Below are 20784 nucleotides of genomic sequence, written 5' to 3' on the forward strand. Positions count from 1 at the left end.
CCCCCCTTTCCTAGGGGGTTTTGGGGAGGCACTGAGGACCCCTCCCCCCCCCTTTATTTCTGCTTCAATAAAAACTCCTCGGGTTGGGGCTGCGTTGGTTTGGGGTCCCCCAAAAATCCTCCCCGGGACCCCCAGAATCCCCTCTGGGATCCCCAAAATCCTCCCAGGACACCCAAATTCTTCCTTAGGACACCCAAAATCCCCTATGGAACCCCAAATTCCCCCGGGACCCCCCAAAATCCCGTCTGGGACTCCCAAAATCCCTTCTGAACCCCAAATTCCCCCAGGACCCCCCAAAATCCTTTCTGGGACCCCCACATCCTCCCTGGGACCCTCAAAATCCCCTCTGGGACCCCTAAAATACTACCCAGGACCCCCAAATCCTTCCCTGGGACCCCCAAATGCCCCCCAGAGACCCCCGAGGTTCCACTTTCTTTTATTGGCACCGTTCACAGGTGGGGGGCGAGGGGGGGGCACCAGGAGACAGGACCCCCCTCTATGGGGGCAGGGACTCCACCAGGGACCCCCCGCCATGGGGCAGGAGCCCCGTTTATTGGGGCAGGACCCCCATTTATGGGGCAGGACCCTTTCGTTATGGGGCAGAACCCCGTTATCCGAGGTGGGGGGGACCCCGCTGTGGGGCAGGGATCTGCTCTGTGGGGCAGGAATCCCTCGCTATGGGGCAGGGATGCCCGCTATGGGGCAGGGACCCCTCGCTATGGGGTCGGGTGTAGGGTCCGGGCGTGGCCCCGCAGAGCCTCGAATTCCCTCTGGACAAAATCCGTCAGCGCCTTCCGGAGCTCCACCTGTGGGGCAGGGAGCCACGGATCTATGGGGCAGGGGGACCCCCAGATCCATGGGGCAGGGCTGGGGGAGTCACGGATCTATGGGGCACAAACTCACAGATCTATGGGGCAGCAAGCCAGGGATCTATGAGGCACAAACTTACAGATCTATGGGGTAGGGGGACCCCTGGATCTATGGGGCAGGGCTGGGGGAGCCGTGAATCTATGGGGTAGGGAGCCACGGATCCATGGGGCAGAGCTGGGGGAGCCACGGATCTATGGGGCACAAACTCAAAGATCTATGGGGCAGGGGGACCCCCGGATCTATGGGGCAGGGAGCCACGGATCTATGGGGCACGGTTGGGGGAGCCATGGATCTATGGGGCACAGACTCACAAATCTATGGGGAAGAGGGAGCCACGGATCCATGGGGCAGAGCTGGGGGAGCTCTGGATCTATGGGGCACAAACTCACGGATCTATAGGGCAGGGAAAAGGATCCCACAGAGCCGTGGGACGGGGCTGAGGGATCGTCTGTGGGTCACGGCCCTCCCTCTATAGGTCAGCCCCCCCCCACCCTGTGGGGTCCCCCCTCGTTGGGCCTCCACAAATCTATGGGGCAGCCCCCTCCCAAATCTCTGGGTCACATCTCAGTCTATGGGTCACACCCCCCAATCTATGGGGCAGCCCCCCCAATCTGTGGGTCCCTCCCCAGTTGTGGGGCAGCCCCACACCCACCGTGGGGGTGCCCTCGCTGCGCAGCCGCTCCAGGAGGGGCCGGACGCTGAACGGGCGCCCCACGACCACCGTGATGTGCTGGGGGGGGGGGGGCGGGGGGGGCACTCAGTGGGGTCCAGAGACCCCCAAAACCCCCCCCAGAGCCCCCCAAAAACCCCCCCAGAGACCCCCCAACCCCCCCCAGAGCCCCCCAAAAAACCCCCCCAGAGACCCCCCAACCCCCCCCAGAGCCCCCCATCCTCCACAGCCCCCAGAGACCTCCAAACCCCCCCAGAGCCCCCCCATCCTGCACAACCCCCAGAGACCCCCAAAAACCCCCCCATCCTCCAGAGCTCCCCAAAACCCCCCCCAGAGCCCCCCCCAACTTACACAGCCCCCAGAGACCCTCAAAACCCCCCCAGAGACCCTCAAAACCCCCCCCAGAGACCCCCCCATCCTACACAGCCCCCAGAGACCCTCAAAACCCCCCCAGAGACCCCCCCATCCTACACAGCCCCCAGAGACCTCCAAACCCCCCCAGAGACCCCCAAAAACCCCCCCAGAGCCCCCCCCATCCTGCACAGCCCCTAGAGACCCCCAAACTCCCCCAGAGACCCCCAACCCCCCCCCCCCCCCAGAGCCCCCCCTTAACCCTCACGAGCACCCCAAACTCCCCCCCAAGCCCTCCCCAGCCCCCCAAGTGCCCTCCCCCCCGAAGCCCCCCAAGTGCCCCCCCTCACCTGCCCCACCCGGGGCACGTAGGGCCGGCAGTTGGGCAGGACGTCGCTCATCCCTGGGGGGGGGGGCACTGCTGGCACCGAGCCGTGAGACCCCTCCCCAATATCGGCACCCTCCCCCTTCCTGACCCCCCCCCCCCAAATGGTCACAAGAGCCCCTCCCCCCCCCTCCCCAGAGCTCTTCGGACCCCCCAAACCCCCCCCTCCAATCACCCCCAGACACCCACCCCCCCAAGATCCTGTGTCCCCCCCAGAGCCCCCCCAAAACTCCCAGACCCCTCCCCAGATCCTGTGTCCCCCCAGACCCCCCCCAAACCCCTCTGCAGCCCCCCCCCCAATCACCCCCACCCCCCCTGGACCCCCTTTACCCCCCTCAGTGCCCCCCCCGTGCCAACCCCAGTCACCCCCAGATCCCCCCAAACCCCTCCCCAAGACCCCCATGTGCTCCCCCCCTCCTGCATCACCCAGGACCCCCAGACCCCTCCCCAAGCCCCTGTGCCCCCTCCGTGCCCCCCTGTGCCCCTCACCCCCGGTGCCCCCCCACTCCCCGTGCCCCCCCCCCCCGGTGCCCCTCACCCCCCGGTGCCCCCCACTCCCCGTGTCCCCCCTGGAGCCCCCCCGGTGCCCCTCACCCCCCGGAGCCCCCCCTGGTGCCCCTCACCCCCCGTGCCCCCCCTGGAGCCCCCCGGTGCCCCCCCGGTGCCCCTCATCCCCCGTGCCCCCCCCCTGGAGCCCCCCGGTGCCCCTCACCCCCCGTGCCCCCCGGAGCCCCCCGGTGCCCCTCACCCCCCGTGCTCCCCCTGGAGCCCCCCGGTGCCCCTCACCCCCGGTGCCCCCCGGAGCCCCCCCCGGTGCCCCTCATCCCCCGTGCCCCCCCCGGAGCCCCCCCGGTGCCCCTCACCCCCCGTGCCCCCCCTGGTGCCCCCCCCGGTGCCCCTCACCCCCGGTGCCCCCCGGAGCCCCCCCGGTGCCCCTCACCCCCCGTGCCCCCCCCGGAGCCCCCCCGGTGCCCCTCACCCCCCGGAGCCCCCCGGTGCCCCCCCCCTGGAGCCCCCCCGGTGCCCCCCACTCCCCGTGTCCCCCCTGGAGCCCCCCCGGTGCCCCTCACCCCCCGTGCCCCCCCCTGGAGCCCCCCGGTGCCCCTCACCCCCGGTGCCCCCCGGAGCCCCCCCGGTGCCCCTCATCCCCCGTGCCCCCCCTGGAGCCCCCCCGGTGCCCCTCACCCCCGGTGCCCCCCGGAGCCCCCCGGTGCCCCTCACCCCCCGTGCCCCCCCCGGTGCCCCTCACCCCCCGGTGCCCCCCACTCCCCGTGCCCCCCCCGGTGCCCCCCCCGTGCCCCTCACCCCCGTGCCACAGCGGGAGGATCACGGGGTCCCGGCGACACTCGGCCAGGAGCCGCCCGATGCCTGGGGGGGGCACGGGGGGGGCGTTTGGGGGGGCTGCAGGACCCCGGGGGGGGGCTCGGGAGGGGATTTGGGGGGGTACAGAGGGGTTTGGGGGGGTTTTGGGGGGGCTATGGGGTGCTGGGGAGGATTTGGGGGGGGTTTTGGGGTTCTGGGGGGGTTTGGAGGTGCCAGGGGGGGTTTTGGGACTCTGGGGGGGGGGGTTTGGGGGTCATGGGGGGGAATTTGGGGGGGTTTTTAGGGGGAGTCTTGGGGCTCCAGGGGGTTTTAGGGGAGGGGGTTTAGTGGGGGGTTTTTGGGGGTTCCAGGGGGGGTTTTGGGGCTCCGGGGGGGGGTTTTAGGGGGGATTTTAGGGTTTCAGGGGGGTTGTTTTGGGGGGGGGGGGGTTTGGGGCTCCGCTGGGGTTTTTGGGGTGGTTTGGGGTTCCAGAGGGGGTTTTGGGGGGGGGGTTTGGGGTTCCAGGGGGGGTTTTGGGGCTCCGCGGGGGTTTTTGGGGGGGTTTGGGGTTCCAGAGGGGGTTTTGGGGGGGGGGGGGGGTTTGGGGTTCCAGGGGGGGTTTTGGGGCTCCGCGGGGGTTTTTGGGGGGGTTTGGGGTTCCAGAGGGGGTTTTGGGGTTCCGGGGGGGGGTCTTGGGGCTCCGCGGGGGTTTTTGGGGGGGTTTGGGGTTCCAGAGGGGGTTTTGGGGGGGGGGTTTGGGGTTCCAGGGGGCTTTTGGGGGGGTTTTGGGGTCTCACCCCACTTGAAGCGAGCGACCTCCTGGCCCAGGTTCACTTTGCCTGGGGGGGGAGGGGTGGAAATGGGGCTGGGGGGGTTCGGGACCCCCCCCAGGGACCCCAAAATCTCCCCCCAAATCCTCCCTGAGATCCCCCCAGCTCTTCCCAGTCCTCCCAGTCCTGCCCAGTTTCCCCCAATCCTTTCTCAGTTTTCTCCAGCTCTGCCTCATTCCGTTCCCAGTTCCTCCCAGTCCCTCCCAGTACTCTCGGGGAACAGGGGCACCCCCCTCCCAGTCCCTCCCAGTTCTCCCAGTACCCTCAGGGAACACGTGCACCCCCCTCCCAGTCCCTCCCAGTCCCTCCCAGTACCCTCAGGGAACACGTGCACCCCCCCTCCCAGTCCCTCCCAGTCCGTCCCAGTGCTCCCAGTACCCTCAGGGAACACGTGCACCCAGTCGCCCTGGTTGAGCTTTTCCAGTATAAAATCCATCCCGCGCTGGTAAACGCCGTCCCCTGTGGCACCAGTTTGGCACTGGGACTCTCCCAGTATGGACTGGGATCGGTCCAGTACAACCACAGCCCTCCCAGTATAGACTGGGAGCGCTCCAGTACAACCACAGCCCTCCCAGTATGGACTGGGAGCAGCGCAGTGCCTCCCGTTCTCTCCCAGTGCTCCCAGTACCGCGGCACACAGGCACGCAACGCCCCCAGCCCCTGTCCCAGTGCTCCCAGTGCTCTCCCAGTGCTCCCAGTACCGCGGCACACGGGCACGCAGCACCCCCGGCCTCTGTCCCAGTGCTCCCAGTGCTCTCCCAGTGCTCCCAGTCCCTCCCAGTACCGCGGCACACGGGTACACAGCACCCCCAGCCCCTATCCCAGTGCTCCCAATGCTCTCCCAGTGCTCCCAGTCCCTCCCAGTGCTCCCAGTACCGTGGCACATGGGCACGCAGCGCCCCCGGCCCCTGTCCCAGTGCTCCCAGTGCTCTCCCCGTCCCTCCCAGTGCTCTCCCAGTGCTCCCAGTGCCCTCCCAGTGCTCCCAGTACCACGGCACATGGGCACGCAGCGCCCCCGGCCCCTGTCCCAGTGCTCTCCCAGTGCTCCCAGTGCCCTCCCAGTGCTCCCAGTACCGCGGCACACGGGCACGCAGCGCCCCCGGCCCCTGTCCCAGTGCTCCCAGTGCTCTCCCCATCCCTCCCAGTGCTCTCCCAGTGCTCCCAGTCCCTCCCAGTACCGCGGCACACGGGCATGCAGCGCCCCCGGCCCCTGTCCCAGTGCTCCCAATGCTTTCCCAGTGCTCCCAGTGCTCCCAGTACCGCGGCACACAGGCACGCAGCGCCCCTGGCCCCTGTCCCAATGCTGTCCCAGTCCCTCCCAGTGCTCCCAGTCCCTCCCAGTGCTCTCCCAGTGCTCCCAGTACCGCGGCACACGGGCACGCAGCGCCCCCGGCCCCTGTCCCAGTGCTCTCCCAGTCCCTCCCAGTGCTCCCAGTCCCTCCCAGTGCTCTCCCAGTCCCTCCCAGTGCTCCCAGTACCGCGGCACACAGGCACGCAGCGCCCCCGGCCCCTGTCCCAGTGCTCTCCCAGTCCCTCCCAGTGCTCCCAGTCCCTCCCAGTGCTCTCCCAGTGCCCTCCCAGTGCTCCCAGTACCGCGGCACACGGGCACGCAGCGCCCCCGGCCCCTGTCCCAGTGCTCTCCCAGTCCCTCCCAGTGCTCCCAGTCCCTCCCAGTGCTCTCCCAGTGCCCTCCCAGTCCCTCCCAGTACCGCGGCACACGGGCACGCAGCGCCCCAGGCTGAAGAACAGCGAGTGCAGCTCCCGCGTGAAGCAAATGTCAGCGGCCGTGGGGGTCCTGGGGGGGGGGAGAATGTGGGGAGGGGGCGCCGGGACCCCCAAACACCCCCGAGACCCCCCTGAACACCCCCCGAGACCCCCCAAACACCCCCGGGACCACCCAAAACCCCCCGGGACACCCCCAAATTCCACCTGGGACCCTCCTGGACCCCCCCCCCCACCCCCTTGGGACCCCCCCAGACCCTCTTTGGGACCCCCCTGGCCCCTCCCAGCTGCTCGTGAGGCTCCCAGGGACCCCTTGGGACCCCCCAGCCCCACCCAAAACCCCCCAAAACCCCGAGGGACCCCCCAAGACCCCCCCAAATCCCCCTGACCAGCGCATCCTGTGCAGGTTCCAGACGTGGCGCAGCTTCAGCGACCCTGGGGGGACCGGGGGGGTCACGGGGACCCTCAGAGACCCCCCCCAAAACCCTTTGAACCCCTCCCAGCCCCCTTGGGACCCCCCCAGCTCCCTCAGGAGCCCCCCAGCCCCCAAACACCTTCCAGACCCCCCCCCACCAACCCCCAGCCCCTTTAGGGACCCCTTGGGACCCCCCCAAACACCTTCCAGACCCCTCCCACCACCTCTAGGACCCCCTGGGACCCCCCCAAACACCTTCCAGACCCCTCCCACCACCCCTGGGACCCCCCCAAACACTTTTTAGGCCCCCCCATAACCCCCCCAATCCCTTTTGGGACCCTCTCAAGCCCCTCTAGGACCCCCCTGGACCCCCCAGGACCCCCTCCCCAGGCCGTACCCCAGAGGTGGGGGTCGTCCATGCACGAGGCGTGGTTGGACAGGGTCAGCAGGGGGGTCCCGAGCCCCCTCCTCTCCACCAGCTCGTGCAGCACCTCCGCGTTGTGAACCCGCAGCCGGTTCAGGTACCCTGGGGGGGGGGGGGGGCGCGGGGGGGGCTTTTGGGGGGGTCCCGGGGGGTCCTCGAGGGGCTGGGAGGGGTCAGGAGGGTCCCCAGAGAGGTTGGAGAGAGTCTGAAGGGTTTTGGGGGGGTCCTGGGGGGTCCTAGAGGGGCTGGGGGCGGGTGAGGAGGGTCCCCAGAGGGTCCCAGGGGTTTTAGGGGGGTCCTAAAGAGGTCGGAGAAGGGAATTTGGGGGGTCCTGGGGAGTCTGAAAGGTTTTGGGGGGGGGGTCCCGGGGGGTCCTCGAGGGGTCTTAAGGGGTCTGGGGGGGGGTTGGGAGCATCCTCAGGAGGCTCCAGAGGAGTTCGGGGGGTTTTAGGGGGGTCCTCAAGGGGCTGGAGAGGGAATTTGGGGGGTCCTGGGGGGGTCTCCCCCTCAGAAGCCCCCGCCCCGGGAGGGGGGGTCACTCACGGGTCCACACGCAGCTGTAGGTGCCCACCAGGCCCGTGACGAGGCGGCTCGCGAGGGCCCAGCGCCGCGACGGCTCCGCGGGGAACGGCCACTGCACGGCCAGCGGCATCCTGGGGGGGGGCACCGACCCCAGACCCCCCCCGGGACCCTCCGGGACCCCCCAAAACCCCCCGGGCCCCCCCCAAAGCCCCGGGCCGCGCCGCCCCCCGCGCTGCCGTAAAGCACGCCGGACGCCCGGGGGCTGTCGTAAAACCCGCCGTCAAGCGAAGCGCGCCCTTTAACCCCCCATGGCGAGAAACGAAAGGGGGGAACGGGGAGGGGGGCTCGGGGCTCGGTGCTCACGGAGCCGCCTCAGAGCCGCCGGGTTCCCCCCGGCACTCCCCGAAACCCCCCGGGAACCGCCCGCGACCCCCGGCCCGCAGACCCCGCCGCGCTGCCGTAAAGCGCGCCGCCCGCCCCGCTGCGCTGTCGCAAAGGCGGCGAGCCGGACGACCCGGGGCAGACGAGAGGCGCCGGGCGGAACGGCAAATTCTGGGACGCTCTGGGAACGCCACAACCATAGAGAGGAGTGCGCGCCACGCCCCTTTTGATGAAGCAGCCAATCAGCGTGAGCTCCGCGAAGGCGGGAAATTATAGGAGCGGAAACGCCCCGCCCCTTTTCCCAGAGCCAACCAATCACCGGTCTGGCCACGCCCCCTCCCTCCGCCCGCCGTCGCCAGGGAGACGCACGCCGCCATTTGGGCGTGAGGCGGTGCCGCCGCTACTTCCGGTCAGGCCCGCTCCGCCGGCCCAACCCCGGCATTTCCCCGGCCCTTTCCCCGGCCCAGCCCCGGCCCCGCGGAGCTCCTGAGGCGGAGGTGGAGCGGGACGCGCAGGTAGGGCCGCCCCGCCCGCTGCCGGTGCGGTTTTTCCCCTTCTTTCCCCTCAGCTCACGCCGTTTTCCCCCCGGCAGGGTCCCCCCGCGGCGGCCGCGGCCGCCATGGCCGCCGTGTGGCAGCAGGTGCTCGCCGTGGACGCCCGGTGAGCTCAGGGGGCTTTGGGGGACATTTGGGGGGGGCTTTGGGTACCCGGGGGCTTTTCCTGAGGGGGGGGAATGCTCTCAGCTGCGTTATTTTGGGGGGGTCTGGCACCTGCTGGTTTTGAGGGGGGGATATGCTCATTTCTGACTCCGTATTTGTGAGGGGTTCTAGCACTGGGTCCCTTTTTGGGCTGGATTTGTGATGCCGGAGTCCCTTTTTGGGTGGAACTGGTCCCTTTTTGGGTGGAATTGGTCCCTTTTTGGGTGCAGTTGTGGCACCTGGCTCCGTTTTTGGGCTGGGTTTTTGATACCTGGCTCCGTTTTGGGGTGGAATCGGTCTGGTTTTGGGTGGAGCTGCTCAGGTTTCGCTCACCTGTCCCAGGTGTGTGGTGCACCCCAACCCCCAGGTGCCCTCAGTTCCGCACCTCTGGGTCCATATTTTATGGGATTTCCCCCTATTTTTGGGTGGAATTTGATCCATTTTTGGATGGAATCGTTCTGGTTTTGGGTGGCATTACCCCCCTGCCTCACCTGTCTCACCTGTCCCCCCTCACCTGTCACCTCACCCCCCAGGTGCCCCCAGTTCCGCACCCCTGGGTCCATATTTTGGGTGGATTCCCCCCATTTTTGGGTGGAATTTGATCCATTTTTGGGTGAAACTGTTGTGGTTTTGGGTGGAAGTACCCCCCTGCCTCACCTGTCCCACCTGTGCCCCCTCACCTGTCACCTCACCCGCCCAGCTGCCCCCAGTTCCGCACCCCTGGGTCCGTTTTTTGTGGGATTTCTCCCCATTTTTGGATGGAATTTGATCTGTTTTTGGGTGGAATCATTCTGGTTTTGGGTGGAATTAACCCCCTGTCCCACCTGTCTCACCTGTCCCCCCTCACCTGCGTCCCACACTCCGCAGCCGCCGCAGTTCCGTGTGCCCAGCCCTGGTTTTGGGTGGAATTTTTGTGCTTTTGGGTGGAATTTTTGTGCTTTTGGGTGGCATTTGAGCCGTTTTTGGGTGGAATGGGCCCGTTTGTGGGCGGAGCTGACTGGTGCCTCCCCCGTCCCACCTGTGCCAGGTACACGGCGCACGCCACCCCCAGGTGCCCCCAGTTCCGCACCCCTGGGTCTGTTTTTTGTGGGATTTCTCTCATTTTTGGGTGGAATTTGATCCATTTTTGGGTGGAATTTGATCCGTTTTTGGGTGGAATCATTCTGGTTTTGGGTGGAATTACCCCCCTGCCTCACCTGTCCCACCTGTGCCCCCTCACCAGTCACCTCAGCCCCCAGGTGCCCCCAGTTCTGCACCCCTGGGTCTGTTTTTTGTGGGATTTCTCCCCATTTTTGGATGGAATTTGATCCGTTTTTGGGTGGAATCATTCTGGTTTTGGGTGGAATTAACCCCCTGTCCCACCTGTCCCCCCTCACCTGCGTCCCGCACTCCGCAGCCGCCGTGGTTCCGCGCGCCCGGCCCCGGTTTTGGGTGGAATTTTTGTGCTTTTGGGTGGGATGTGATCCATTTTTGGGTGGGATGTGATCCATTTTTGGGTGGGACGTGCCCGTTTGTGGGCGGAGCTGACCGGTGCCCCCCCCGTCCCACCTGTGCCAGGTACGCGGCGTACCGCACGCCGCAGCTGCCGCAGTTCCGCACGCAGTACGTGCGGCGGCGCTCGCAGCTGCTGCGGGAGCGGGCGCAGGGCGGGCACCTGGCGGGCGAGGCGCGGCGCTGGTACCTGCGGCTGCGGGCCCGGCTGCTGGCCCAGCGCTACGGAGCCCTGTCGGAGCCGGGCAGCTGCCGCAGCGCCCTGCGGGCCAGCCGGACCACGCTGGACCGCATGGAGGTACCTGGGGCACACCTGGGGGGGTGGGGATACGCCTGGGATACACCTGGGCACAGCTGGGATACACCTGGATGCAGCTGGGGCACACCTGGGGGGGTGGGGATACACCTGGGATACACCTGGATATACATGGGATACACCTGGGCACAGCTGGGATACACCTGGGCATACCTGGGATACACCTGGGATACACCTGGGATACACCTGGGGACACCTGGGCACACCTAGGATACATGTGGGATACACCTGGATACACCTGGGCACACCCAGGGTACACCTGGATGCACCTGGGGCACACCTGGGGGGGTGGGGATACACCTGGAACACACCTGGGATACACCTGGGCATACCTGGGATACACCTGGATACACCTGGGCATGCCTGGGGACACCTGGGCACACCTAGGATACACGTGGGATACACCTGGATACACCTGGGCATGCCTGGGGACACCTGGGCACACCTAGGATACATGTGGGATACACCTGGGCACACCCGGGCACACCTGGGATACACCTGGGATACATCTTGGGGGTTGGGGACACACCTGGGCACACCTGGGATACACCTGGGGACACCTGGGATACACCTGGGCACAGCTGGAACACACCTGGGGCACACCTGAGATACACCTGGGCACAGCTGGGGACACCTGGGGGGTGGGGATACAGCTGGGCACACCTGGGATACACCTGGGCACACCTGGAACACACCTGGGCACACCTGGGATACACCTGGGCACACCTGGGTGGGGTCAGAGCACACCTGGGCACACCTGGGCACACCTGGGGGAGGTCAGAGCACACCTGGGGGGCTTTGGGGGTTCCCACCCCCCCTAACCCGTGTGTGCCCCCCCCCTCCCCAGGATTTCGAGGAGGACCCGCGGGGGTCCCGGGGGCACCGGCGCTCCCTGAGCCGCAGCTCCGGCCCGGGGGGGCTGCGGGGGGGCCCCGACGAGCGGTGAGACCCCCGGGGGGGGCTGGGGGCGGTCCCGGGGGGGTTTGGGGGGGTCCCGGTATTTTGGGGGGGGGGTCCCAGGGGGGTCGGTAATGTTGGGGAGGGGTCTCAGGGGGGTTGTGGGGTCCTTTGAGGGAGGTCACGGTATTTTGGGGGGGGGGGGTCTCACACTGCCCCTCCCCCCCACCCCCCCCATCGCGGCCCCCCCGGGAATGGTTCCCACCCCCCTGGGTGAGACCATTGTGGGCGATGGGGGGGGGGCCGGGGGTGCCAATCGATACCGGGGGGGGTCCGGGGGTACCTGGGGGGGGGTCTCAGGGTGCAGGGGGGGGGTCTCAGGGTGGGGGTCTCAGGGTTGTGGGGGAGTTCACGCTGCCCCCCTGGGGGGTCCCCCACCCCCCTGGACGAGACCATTGCAGAGGATGGGGGCGGGGGGTGGGTGGGTAACAATCGATACGGGAGGGGGGGGGTTTGTCGATATCGGGGGGTCCCGATCGATGCCGGGGGGGGTCTCACGCTGCCCCCCCTCCCCTCCCCGCAGCCCCCCCGGGGTGGTGCCCACGCCGCTGGCCGAGGCCAGCCGGGCCATGGCCGGGGACACGACCCTGAGCGAGAACTACGCCTTCGCGGGGGTGTTCCACGTGTTCGACCAGCACCTGGACAGCGCCGGTGGGCACGGGGGGGCACCGGGGGGGCACCGGGGGGCACCGGGGCGGGGGGAGCGGCCTGGGGGCCTCGATGGGTCCCCCAAAGGGGTCTGGGGGGGGGGTCTCAAGTGTCCCCCCCCCCCCCCCCCCCAGTGTAGAAGCTTCAGTTCCCTGGAGGGGTTGGGGGGGAATTCTCTGGATCTCGGGGGGCTCCCTGTGTTTGGGGGGGCTTCCCTTGGCGCTGGGGGGGGTCCCAGGTGTCCCCTGGGGGAGGGGAGGGTCTCAGGTGTCCCTCCCCCCCCCCAGTGTGGAAGGCACATTTTGCCCACGACCCTGGAGGGGGTTGGGGGGGCTCCCTTGGGTCTGGGGGGGGCTCTGCTGTGTCCGGGGAGTCCTGTGGGATTTTGGGGTGGGGTCTCACCTGCCCCCCATCCCCCCCAGTGCAGAAGGTGCAGTTTGCCCACGACCCTGGAGGGGTTTGGGGGGCTCCCCCGGCTCTGGGGGGGCTCTGCTGTGTCTGGGTGTTTTGGGGGGGCTTTGGGGTGGTTTTGGGGTGAGGTCTCACGTGCCCCCCATCCCCCCCCAAGTGCAGAAGGCGCAGTTTGCCCACGACCCTGGAGGGGTTTGGGGGCTTCCCCTGGCTCTGGGGGGGCTCTGCTGTGTCCAGGTGGTTTTGGGGTGGTTTTGGGGTGGGGTCTCACGTGCCCCCCGTCCCCCCCCCCAGTGCGGAAGGTGCAGTTTGCCCACGACGAGCAGCACCTGCTGGAGGGGTTTGGGGGCTCCCCTGGCTCTGGGGGGGCTCTGCTGTGTCCGGGGAGTCCTGTGGGATTTTGGGGTGGGGTCTCACGTGCTCCCCCCGTTCCCCCCCAGTTTGGAAGGCACATTTTGCCCATGACCCTGGAGGGGGTTTGGGGGGCTCCCTTGGCTCCGGGGGGGGCTCTGCTGTGTCCGGGTGGTTTTGGGGTGGTTTTGGGGTGGGGGTCTCACGTGCACCTTCCCCCCCCGTCTCCCCCCAGTGCGGAAGGTGCAGTTTGTTCACGACCCTGGAGGGGTTTGGGGGGCTCCCCCGGCTCTGGGGGGGCTCTGCTGTGTCTGGGTGTTTTGGGGGGGCTTTGGGGTGGTTTTGGGGTGGTTTTGGGGTGAGGTCTCACGTGCCCCCCATCCCCCCCCAAGTGCAGAAGGCGCAGTTTGCCCACGACCCTGGAGGGCTTTGGGGGCTTCCCCTGGCTCCGGGGGGGCTCTGCTGTGTTCGGGTGGCTTTGGGGTGGTTTTGGGGTGGGGTCTCACGTGCCCCCCGTCCCCCCCCAGTGCGGAAGGTGCAGTTTGCCCACGACGAGCAGCACCTGCTGGAGGGGTTTGGGGGCTCCCCTGGCTCTGGGGGGGCTCTGCTGTGTCCGGGGAGTCCTGTGGGATTTTGGGGTGGGGTCTCACGTGCTCCCCCCGTCCCCCCCCAGTTTGGAAGGCACATTTTGCCCATGACCCTGGAGGGGGTTTGGGGGGCTCCCTTGGCTCCGGGGGGGGCTCTGCTGTGTCCGGGTGGTTTTGGGGTGGTTTTGGGGTGGGGGTCTCACGTGCACCTTCCCCCCCTGTCTCCCCCCAGTGCAGAAGGCGCAGTTTGCCCACGACCCTGGAGGGGTTTGGGGGGCTCCCCCGGCTCTGGGGGGGCTCTGCTGTGTCTGGGTGTTTTGGGGGGGCTTTGGGGTGGTTTTGGGGTGGTTTTGGGGTGAGGTCTCACGTGCCCCCCATCCCCCCCCAAGTGCAGAAGGCGCAGTTTGCCCACAACCCTGGAGGGCTTTGGGGGCTTCCCCTGGCTCCGGGGGGGCTCTGCTGTGTCCGGGTGGCTTTGGGGTGGGGTCTCACGTGCCCCCCGTCCCCCCCCCCCCAGTGCGGAAGGTGCAGTTTGCCCACGACGAGCAGCACCTGCTGGAGGGCTTTGGGGGCTTCCCCTGGCTCCGGGGGGGGCTCTGCTGTGTCCGGGTGGTTTTGGGGTGGTTTTGGGGTGGGGTCTCACGTGCCCCCCGTCCCCCCCCAGTGCGGAAGGTGCAGTTTGCCCACGACGAGCGGCACCTGCTGGCCTGCTGCTCGCTGGACGGGACGCTGTCCGTGTGCAGGCTGGCCCCCGGGCCCCCGGCCGTGCTGCGGCGGCTGCGGGGCCACGGGGCCGGAGTGTCGGACTTCGCCTGGTCCCTGTCCAACGACGTCCTGGTGTCGGCCTCGCTGGACGGGACCCTGCGGCTCTGGGACCCCGCGGACGGGCGCTGCATCCGCCGCGTGCCCGACCCCGACGGCGCCGCGCTGCTGTGCTGCGCCTTCCAGCCGCTCAACAACAACCTCACCGTGGTGAGAGAGCCCCGAAAACCCTAAAAACCACCCTAAAATACCCCAAAAACCACCCTAGAATACCCCAAAAACCATCCTAAAATACCCCAAAAACACACAGCCCCTGAGACCCTCCCCAAACCCAGCCCTGCCCTGCTGCGCCTTCCAGCCGCTCAACAACAACCTCACTGTGGTGAGAGCGCCCCGAAAACCCTAAAAACCATCCTAAACCACCCCAAAAACTACCCTAAAATACCCCAAAAACACACAGCCCCTGAGACCCTCCCCAAACCCAGCCCTGCCCTGCTGCGCCTTCCAGCCGCTCAACAACAACCTCACTGTGGTGAGAGAGCCCCGAAAACACCCTAAAAACCATCCTAAACCACCCCAAAAACCACCCCAAAACCACACAGCCCCCTGAGACCCTCCCCAAACCCAGCCCTGCCCTGCTGCGCCTTCCAGCCGCTCAACAACAACCTCACCGTGGTGAGAAAGCCCCGAAAACGCCCTAAAAACCATCCTAAAATACCCCAAAAACCACCCCAAAAACACACAGCCCCCTGAGACCCTCCCCAAACCCAGCCCTGCCCTGCTGCGCCTTCCAGCTGCTCAACAACAACCTCACCGTGGTGAGAGTGCCCCGAAAACCCTAAAAACCATCCTAAAATACCCCAAAAACCACCCTAAAATACCCCAAAAACCACCCCAAAAACACACAGCCCCCTGAGACCCTCCCCAAACCCAGCCCTGCCCTGCTGCGCCTTCCAGCCGCTCAACAACAACCTCACCGTGGTGAGAGCGCCCCGAAAACCCTAAAAACCACCCTAAAATACCCCAAAAACCACCCTAAAATACCCCAAAAACACACAGCCCCTGAGACCCTCCCCAAACCCAGCCCTGCCCTGCTGCGCCTTCCAGCTGCTCAACAACAACCTCACCGTGGTGAGAAAGCCCCGAAAACACCCTAAAAACCATCCTAAACCACCCCAAAAACCACCCCAAAACCACACAGCCCCCTGAGACCCTCCCCAAACCCAGCCCTGCCCTGCTGCGCCTTCCAGCCGCTCAACAACAACCTCACTGTGGTGAGAGCGCCCCGAAAACCCTAAAAACCATCCTAAAATACCCCAAAAACCACCCTAGAATACCCGAAAAACCACCCTAAAATACCCCAAAAACCACCCTAAAATACCCCAAAAACCACCCCAAAAACACACAGCCCCCTGAGACCCCCCCCCCAAACCCAGCCCTGCCCTGCTGCGCCTTCCAGCCGCTCAACAACAACCTCACTGTGGTGAGAGCGCCCCGAAAACCCTAAAAACCACCCTAAAATACCCCAAAAACCACCCTAAAATACCCCAAAAACACACAGCCCCTGAGACCCTCCCCAAACCCAGCCCTGCCCTGCTGCGCCTTCCAGCCGCTCAACAACAACCTCACCGTGGTGAGAGCGCCCCGAAAACCCTAAAAACCACCCTAAAATACCCCAAAAACCACCCTAAAATACCCCAAAAACACACAGCCCCTGAGACCCTCCCCAAACCCAGCCCTGCCCTGCTGCGCCTTCCAGCCGCTCAACAACAACCTCACTGTGGTGAGAGAGCCCCGAAAACACCCTAAAAACCATCCTAAACCACCCCAAAAACCACCCCAAAACCACACAGCCCCCTGAGACCCCCCCCAAACCCAGCCCTGCCCTGCTGCGCCTTCCAGCCTCTCAACAACCTCACCGTGGTGAGAAAGCCCCGAAAACGCCCTAAAAACCATCCTAAAATACCCCAAAAACTACCCTAAAATACCCCAAAAACCACCCCAAAAACACACAGCCCCCTGAGACCCTCCCCAAACCCAGCCCTGCCCTGCTGCGCCTTCCAGCTGCTCAACAACAACCTCACCGTGGTGAGAGCGCCCCGAAAACACCCTAAAAACCATCCTAAATCACCCCAAAAACCACCCCAAAACCACCCCAGAATACCCCAAAAACCACCCCAAAATCCCCCTAAACCACCCCAAAATCCCATGGGAGCCCCGTATCTCGTGCAGTCTCCCAGGGCCCCCCCAAGACCCCCCACCCCTCCTGTCCCCAGTGACCGACTGAGAGGGGTCTGGGCTGGGGAGGGGCTCAGGGGGCTCCGGGTGCCCCCCAGGTGGGCAGGGGTCAACATCTCCATGGGGAAGGTGGCACGGGGGGGTTTAGGGGGATTTTGGGGGTCCTAGGGGGGGTCTCTGGGTGCTCCTCCAGCCCCTCTTTGTGCCCCCCCCAGGTGGGCAGTGCCCAGCACAGGGTGTCGGCAGCGCTGGAGGGGGTTGGGGGTCTCAGGGGGGGTTCAGGGGTCTCTGGGTGCTCCTCCAGCCCCTCTTTGTGCCCCCCCCCAGGTGGGCAGGGGTCAACATCTCCACGGGGATGGTGGCACGGGGGGCTTGGGGGGGATTTTGGGGGTCTCAGGGTGGTCTCAGTGACCCCTCCCGTGCCCTCCAGGTGGGCAGTGCCCAGCACAGGGTGCGGGTGGCACCCAGGAGGGGGTTGGGGGTCTCACGGGGGATTTCGGGGGTCTCAGGGGGGGTCTCAGGGTGCTCCTCCAGCCCTTCTTTGTGCCCCCCCCAGGTGGGCAGTGCCCGGCCCAGGGTCCGAGTGGTCAACATCTCCACAGGGATGGTGGCACAGGGGGTTTGGGGGGGACTTTGGGGGGGTCTCAGGGTGGTCTCAGTGACCCCCCCTGTGCCCCCCGGGTGGGCAGGGGTCAACATCTCCACAGGGATGGTGGCACGGGGGGTTTTTTGGGGGTCTCAGGGTGGTCTCAGTGACCCCCCCTGTGCCCCCCAGGTGGGCAGTGCCTGGTACAGGGTCCGAGTGGTCAACATCTCCACGGGGATGGTGGCACGGGGGGTTTGGGGGGGATTTTGGGGGGGTTTCAGGGTGGTCTCAGTGACCCCCCCGTGCCCCCCCAGGTGGGCAGTGCCCGGCACAGGGTCCGAGTGGTCAACATCTCCACGGGGATGGCAGCTTGGGGGGGCTTGGGGGTATTTTTTGGGGGTCTCAGGGTGGTCTCAGTGACCCCCCCCGTGCCCCCCAGGTGGGCAGTGCCCGGCACAGGGTCCGAGTGGTCAACATCTCCACGGGGATGGCAGCTTGGGGGGGCTTGGGGGTATTTTTTGGGGGTCTCAGGGTGGTCTCATTGACCCCCCCGTGCCCCCCCAGGTGGGCAGTGCCCGGCACAGGGTCCGAGTGGTCAACATCTCCACGGGGAAGGCGGCGCGGGGGGTTTGGGGGGCATTTTGGGGGGGTCTCAGGGTGGTCTCAGTGACCCCCCCTGTGCCCTCCAGGTGGGCAGTGCCCGGCACATGGTCCGAGTGGTCAACATCTCCACGGGGAAGGCGGCGCGGGGGGGCACCGGCCGCCTGCCCGGGAGGGTCCTCGCCCTGTGCTTCGATGCCCCCGGGCGCGTCCTGTGGGCAGGGGACGACCGGGGCTCCGTGTCCTCCTTCCTGTGCGACCCCGGGACTGGTACGGGGCACTGGGGGGCACTGGGGGATACTGGGGGGCACTGGGGGGCACTGGGAGGGTGTCCCACACCGCTGAGCCCCTTGTGCCCCCCAGGCCGGCTGACCAAGGGCTCGTGGGTGCTGCTCCACGGGGGCACTGGGAGGGACTGGGGGACACTGGGGGGGACTGGGGGACACTGGGAGGGACTGGGGGCACTGGGGTGGTTCTGAGGGACACTGGGAGGGACTGGGGGCTCTGGGGTGGTTCTGAGGGACACTGGGAGGGACTGGGGGACACTGGGCAGTACTGGGGGCACTGTGGTGGTTCCGAGGGACACTGGGCAGTACGGGAGGGCACTGGGCGGGACTGGGGGGCACTGGGGTGGTTCTGAGGGACACTGAGCAGTACTGGGGGCACTGGGCAGTACTGGGGGGCACTGGGGTGGTTCCTGAGGGACACTGGACAGTACTGGGGGGCACTGGGTGGTACTGGGGCAGTACTGGGGGACACTGGGCGCTACTGGGGGCATTGGGCGGTGCTGGAGGGCACTGGGCAGTACTGGGGGGCACTGGGCAGTATTGGGATGGGGGGTCTCACGTTCCTGCCCCCCCCCAGGCCGCCTGACCAAGGCCTTACGGGTGCTGGTCCGTGGGGGCACTGGGTGGTACTGGGGGACACTGGGCGGTACTGGGGACACTGGGCAGTACTGGGGACACTGGGCAGTACTGGGATGGGGGGGTCTCACCTCCCTGCCCCCCCAGGCCGCCTGACCAAGGCCTCGCGGGTGCTGGTCCAGGCCGGCGGCTCCATCACGTCGCTCTCGGCCCGGGCCTGGGCCAGCCGGGAGGCGCCGGACCCGTCCCTGCTGGTGAACGCCTGCCCCGACCGCCTGCTGCTCTTCCGGTACCGGGGGGCACCGGGGGGCTGGGGGGGCACCGGGGCTCTGCGGGGGCTGGTTCGGGGCTGGCAGGGGCACTGGAGGGCACTGGGGGGACACTGGGGGGACACTGGACCCGTCCCTGCTGGTGAACGCCTGCCCCGACCGCCTGCTGCTCTTCCGGTACCGGGGGGCACCGGGGGGCTGGGGGGGCACCGGGGCTCTGCGGGGGCTGGTTCGGGGCTGGCAGGGGCACTGGAGGGCACTGGGGGGACACTGGAGAGACACTGGCAGACACTGGGAGGCACTAGAGGGACACTGAGGGGCACTGGAGGGATACTGGGGGGACACTGGGAGGCACTGGGGGACAACGGGGGACACTGAGGGGCACTGGTGGGATACTGGGGGGGCACTGGGGGACACCGGGGGACACTGAGGGGCACTGGGGGGCACTGGTGGGGTACTGGGGGGCACTGGTGGGATACTGGAGGGACACTGGGAGGCACTGGGGGACACTGAGGACCACTGGGGGACACTGAGGGGCACTGGTGGGATACTGGAGGGCCACAGGGGGACACTGGTGGGATACTGGGACAACACTGGGATGACACTGGGGACACTGGGGGGCACTGGGGGGGTTGGGGTTTCATGGTTGAGCCCCCCCGTGTCCCCCCCCAGGGTGGTGGAAGACAAAGGGGGATCGGGGGAGGGTTTGGGGCAGTTTTTGGGGTGATTCTGGGGTGTTTTTGGGGTGATTCTGGGGTGTTTTTGGGGCAGTTTTTGGGGTGATTCTGGGGTGTTTTTGGGGCAGTTTTTGGGGTGGTTTTGAGCGTTCCTTGGCTCCCCCCCCCCAGGGTGGTGGAGGACGAGGGCGGCTCGGGGGCCCCGGGGCTGCGGCTCCGGCGCAGTTTCCCCACCCGGCACCGGGAGCAGCCCCTGAGGAGCTGCTTCTGTCCCCTGATGTCCTTCCGGCAGGGAGCCTGCGTGGGTGAGCACTGGGAGCCACTGGGAGCCACTGGGAGGGACTGGGGACACCAGGAAGGACTGCAGGAACACTGGGAGCCACTGGGAGGGACTGGGAGGGACTGGGGACACCAGGAAGGACTGCAGGAACACTGGGAGCCACTGGGAGGGACTGGGGACACCGGCAGGGACTGCACGAGCACTGGGAGCCACTGGGAGGGACTGGGGACACCGGCAGGGACTGCAGGAGCAGTGGGAGGGACTGGGGACACTGGGAGGGGACTGCAGGAGCACTGGGAGGGACTGGGGACACTGGGAGGGGACTGCAGGAGCACTGGGAGGGACTGGGGACACGGGGAGGGGACTGCAGGAGCACTGGGAGGGACTGGGAGGGCCTGGGGACACTGGGAGGGACTGCAGGAGCAGTGGGAGGGACTGGGGACACTGGGAGGGGACTGCAGGAGCACTGGAAGGCGCTGGGGACGCTGGGAGAGGACTGGGGACACTGGGGTGGCTCCGGGTTCCCTGAGCCTGTCCCCAAACCCTTCCTGTCCTTGTCCCCCCCCCCCCCCCCCCCCCGGTGTCCCCAGCGGTGCCAGGCAGCCGGGAGGGCTTTGGGTGCCACCCTGGAGCCCCCCCAAACCCTGTCCCCGCTGTCCCCGGCAGTGACGGGCAGCGAGGACGCCTCCGTGCACTTCTTCGACGTGGGCCGGGCCGCCCGGGCCACCGTGAACACCCTGCAGGGCCACGGGGCCGCCGTGCTGGCCGTGGCCTTCAACTGCGACGAGTCCCTGCTGGCCTCGGGGGACGCCGCCGGCACCGTCATCGTGTGGCGCCGCCAGCACGCCTGAGGCGCCCCGAAAAACCCAGAAACGGCCCCGGAAAAGCCCAAAATCCACGTGAAAATACCCCAAAAACCACCCCGAAACGTGCCGGTCTGGCCTCGGAGCGCGGCGAGTTCTGCGGGCGCCGTCTGGCACCAAAACCACCCCGAACCCTTCCCAAAGCCAGCCTGAAATCGCCCCCAAAGCCACCCCGGAACGTCCCAGTCTGGCCTCAAGAGTGCGGCGAGTTCTGCGGGCGTTGTCTGGCACCAAAACCCCCCCAAATATCCCCAAACTGCCCCAAAAACGCCCCCAGCCTGGTCCTTGAAGCGCGAGGGGTCTCGCGGGCGCCGC

The 20784-nt window shown here is 67.4% G+C and overlaps 2 protein-coding genes across 3 annotated transcripts; one reads left to right on the plus strand and one right to left on the minus strand.

Moving 5' to 3' along the window:
* Positions 1 to 420: 420 nt before the first annotated feature.
* TAFAZZIN (tafazzin, phospholipid-lysophospholipid transacylase) lies at positions 421 to 7667 on the minus strand. 2 transcript variants are annotated; one of them, XM_068999067.1, is made up of 10 exons: positions 7513 to 7665; positions 6943 to 7071; positions 6520 to 6565; positions 6118 to 6203; positions 4787 to 4867; positions 4376 to 4417; positions 3582 to 3644; positions 2242 to 2294; positions 1523 to 1600; positions 421 to 806 (listed from the first exon to the last, which is right to left on the minus strand). In XM_068999067.1, the coding sequence occupies exons 1-10, from the start codon at positions 7619 to 7621 to the stop codon at positions 717 to 719; spliced, it is 777 nt and encodes a 258-aa protein (XP_068855168.1). In that variant the 5' UTR covers positions 7622 to 7665; the 3' UTR covers positions 421 to 716. The 2 variants fall into 2 exon arrangements, with proteins under 2 accessions (XP_068855168.1, XP_068855169.1); XM_068999068.1 differs by lacking the exon at positions 3582 to 3644 and having other exon boundaries at positions 7513 to 7667.
* Positions 7668 to 8266: 599 nt separating this feature from the next.
* On the plus strand, positions 8267 to 20751 carry WDR13 (WD repeat domain 13). Its single transcript, XM_068999076.1, has 10 exons — positions 8267 to 8387; positions 8465 to 8532; positions 10128 to 10359; positions 11225 to 11319; positions 11858 to 11985; positions 13996 to 14303; positions 17607 to 17787; positions 18528 to 18669; positions 19498 to 19631; positions 20273 to 20751. The coding sequence occupies exons 2-10, from the start codon at positions 8492 to 8494 to the stop codon at positions 20455 to 20457; spliced, it is 1446 nt and encodes a 481-aa protein (XP_068855177.1). The 5' UTR covers positions 8267 to 8387; positions 8465 to 8491; the 3' UTR covers positions 20458 to 20751.
* Positions 20752 to 20784: the final 33 nt, after the last annotated feature.

The sequence above is a fragment of the Aphelocoma coerulescens genome, unplaced genomic scaffold (assembly GCF_041296385.1).
Source record: "Aphelocoma coerulescens isolate FSJ_1873_10779 unplaced genomic scaffold, UR_Acoe_1.0 HiC_scaffold_211, whole genome shotgun sequence".
Classification (NCBI taxonomy): Eukaryota; Metazoa; Chordata; class Aves; order Passeriformes; family Corvidae; genus Aphelocoma; species Aphelocoma coerulescens.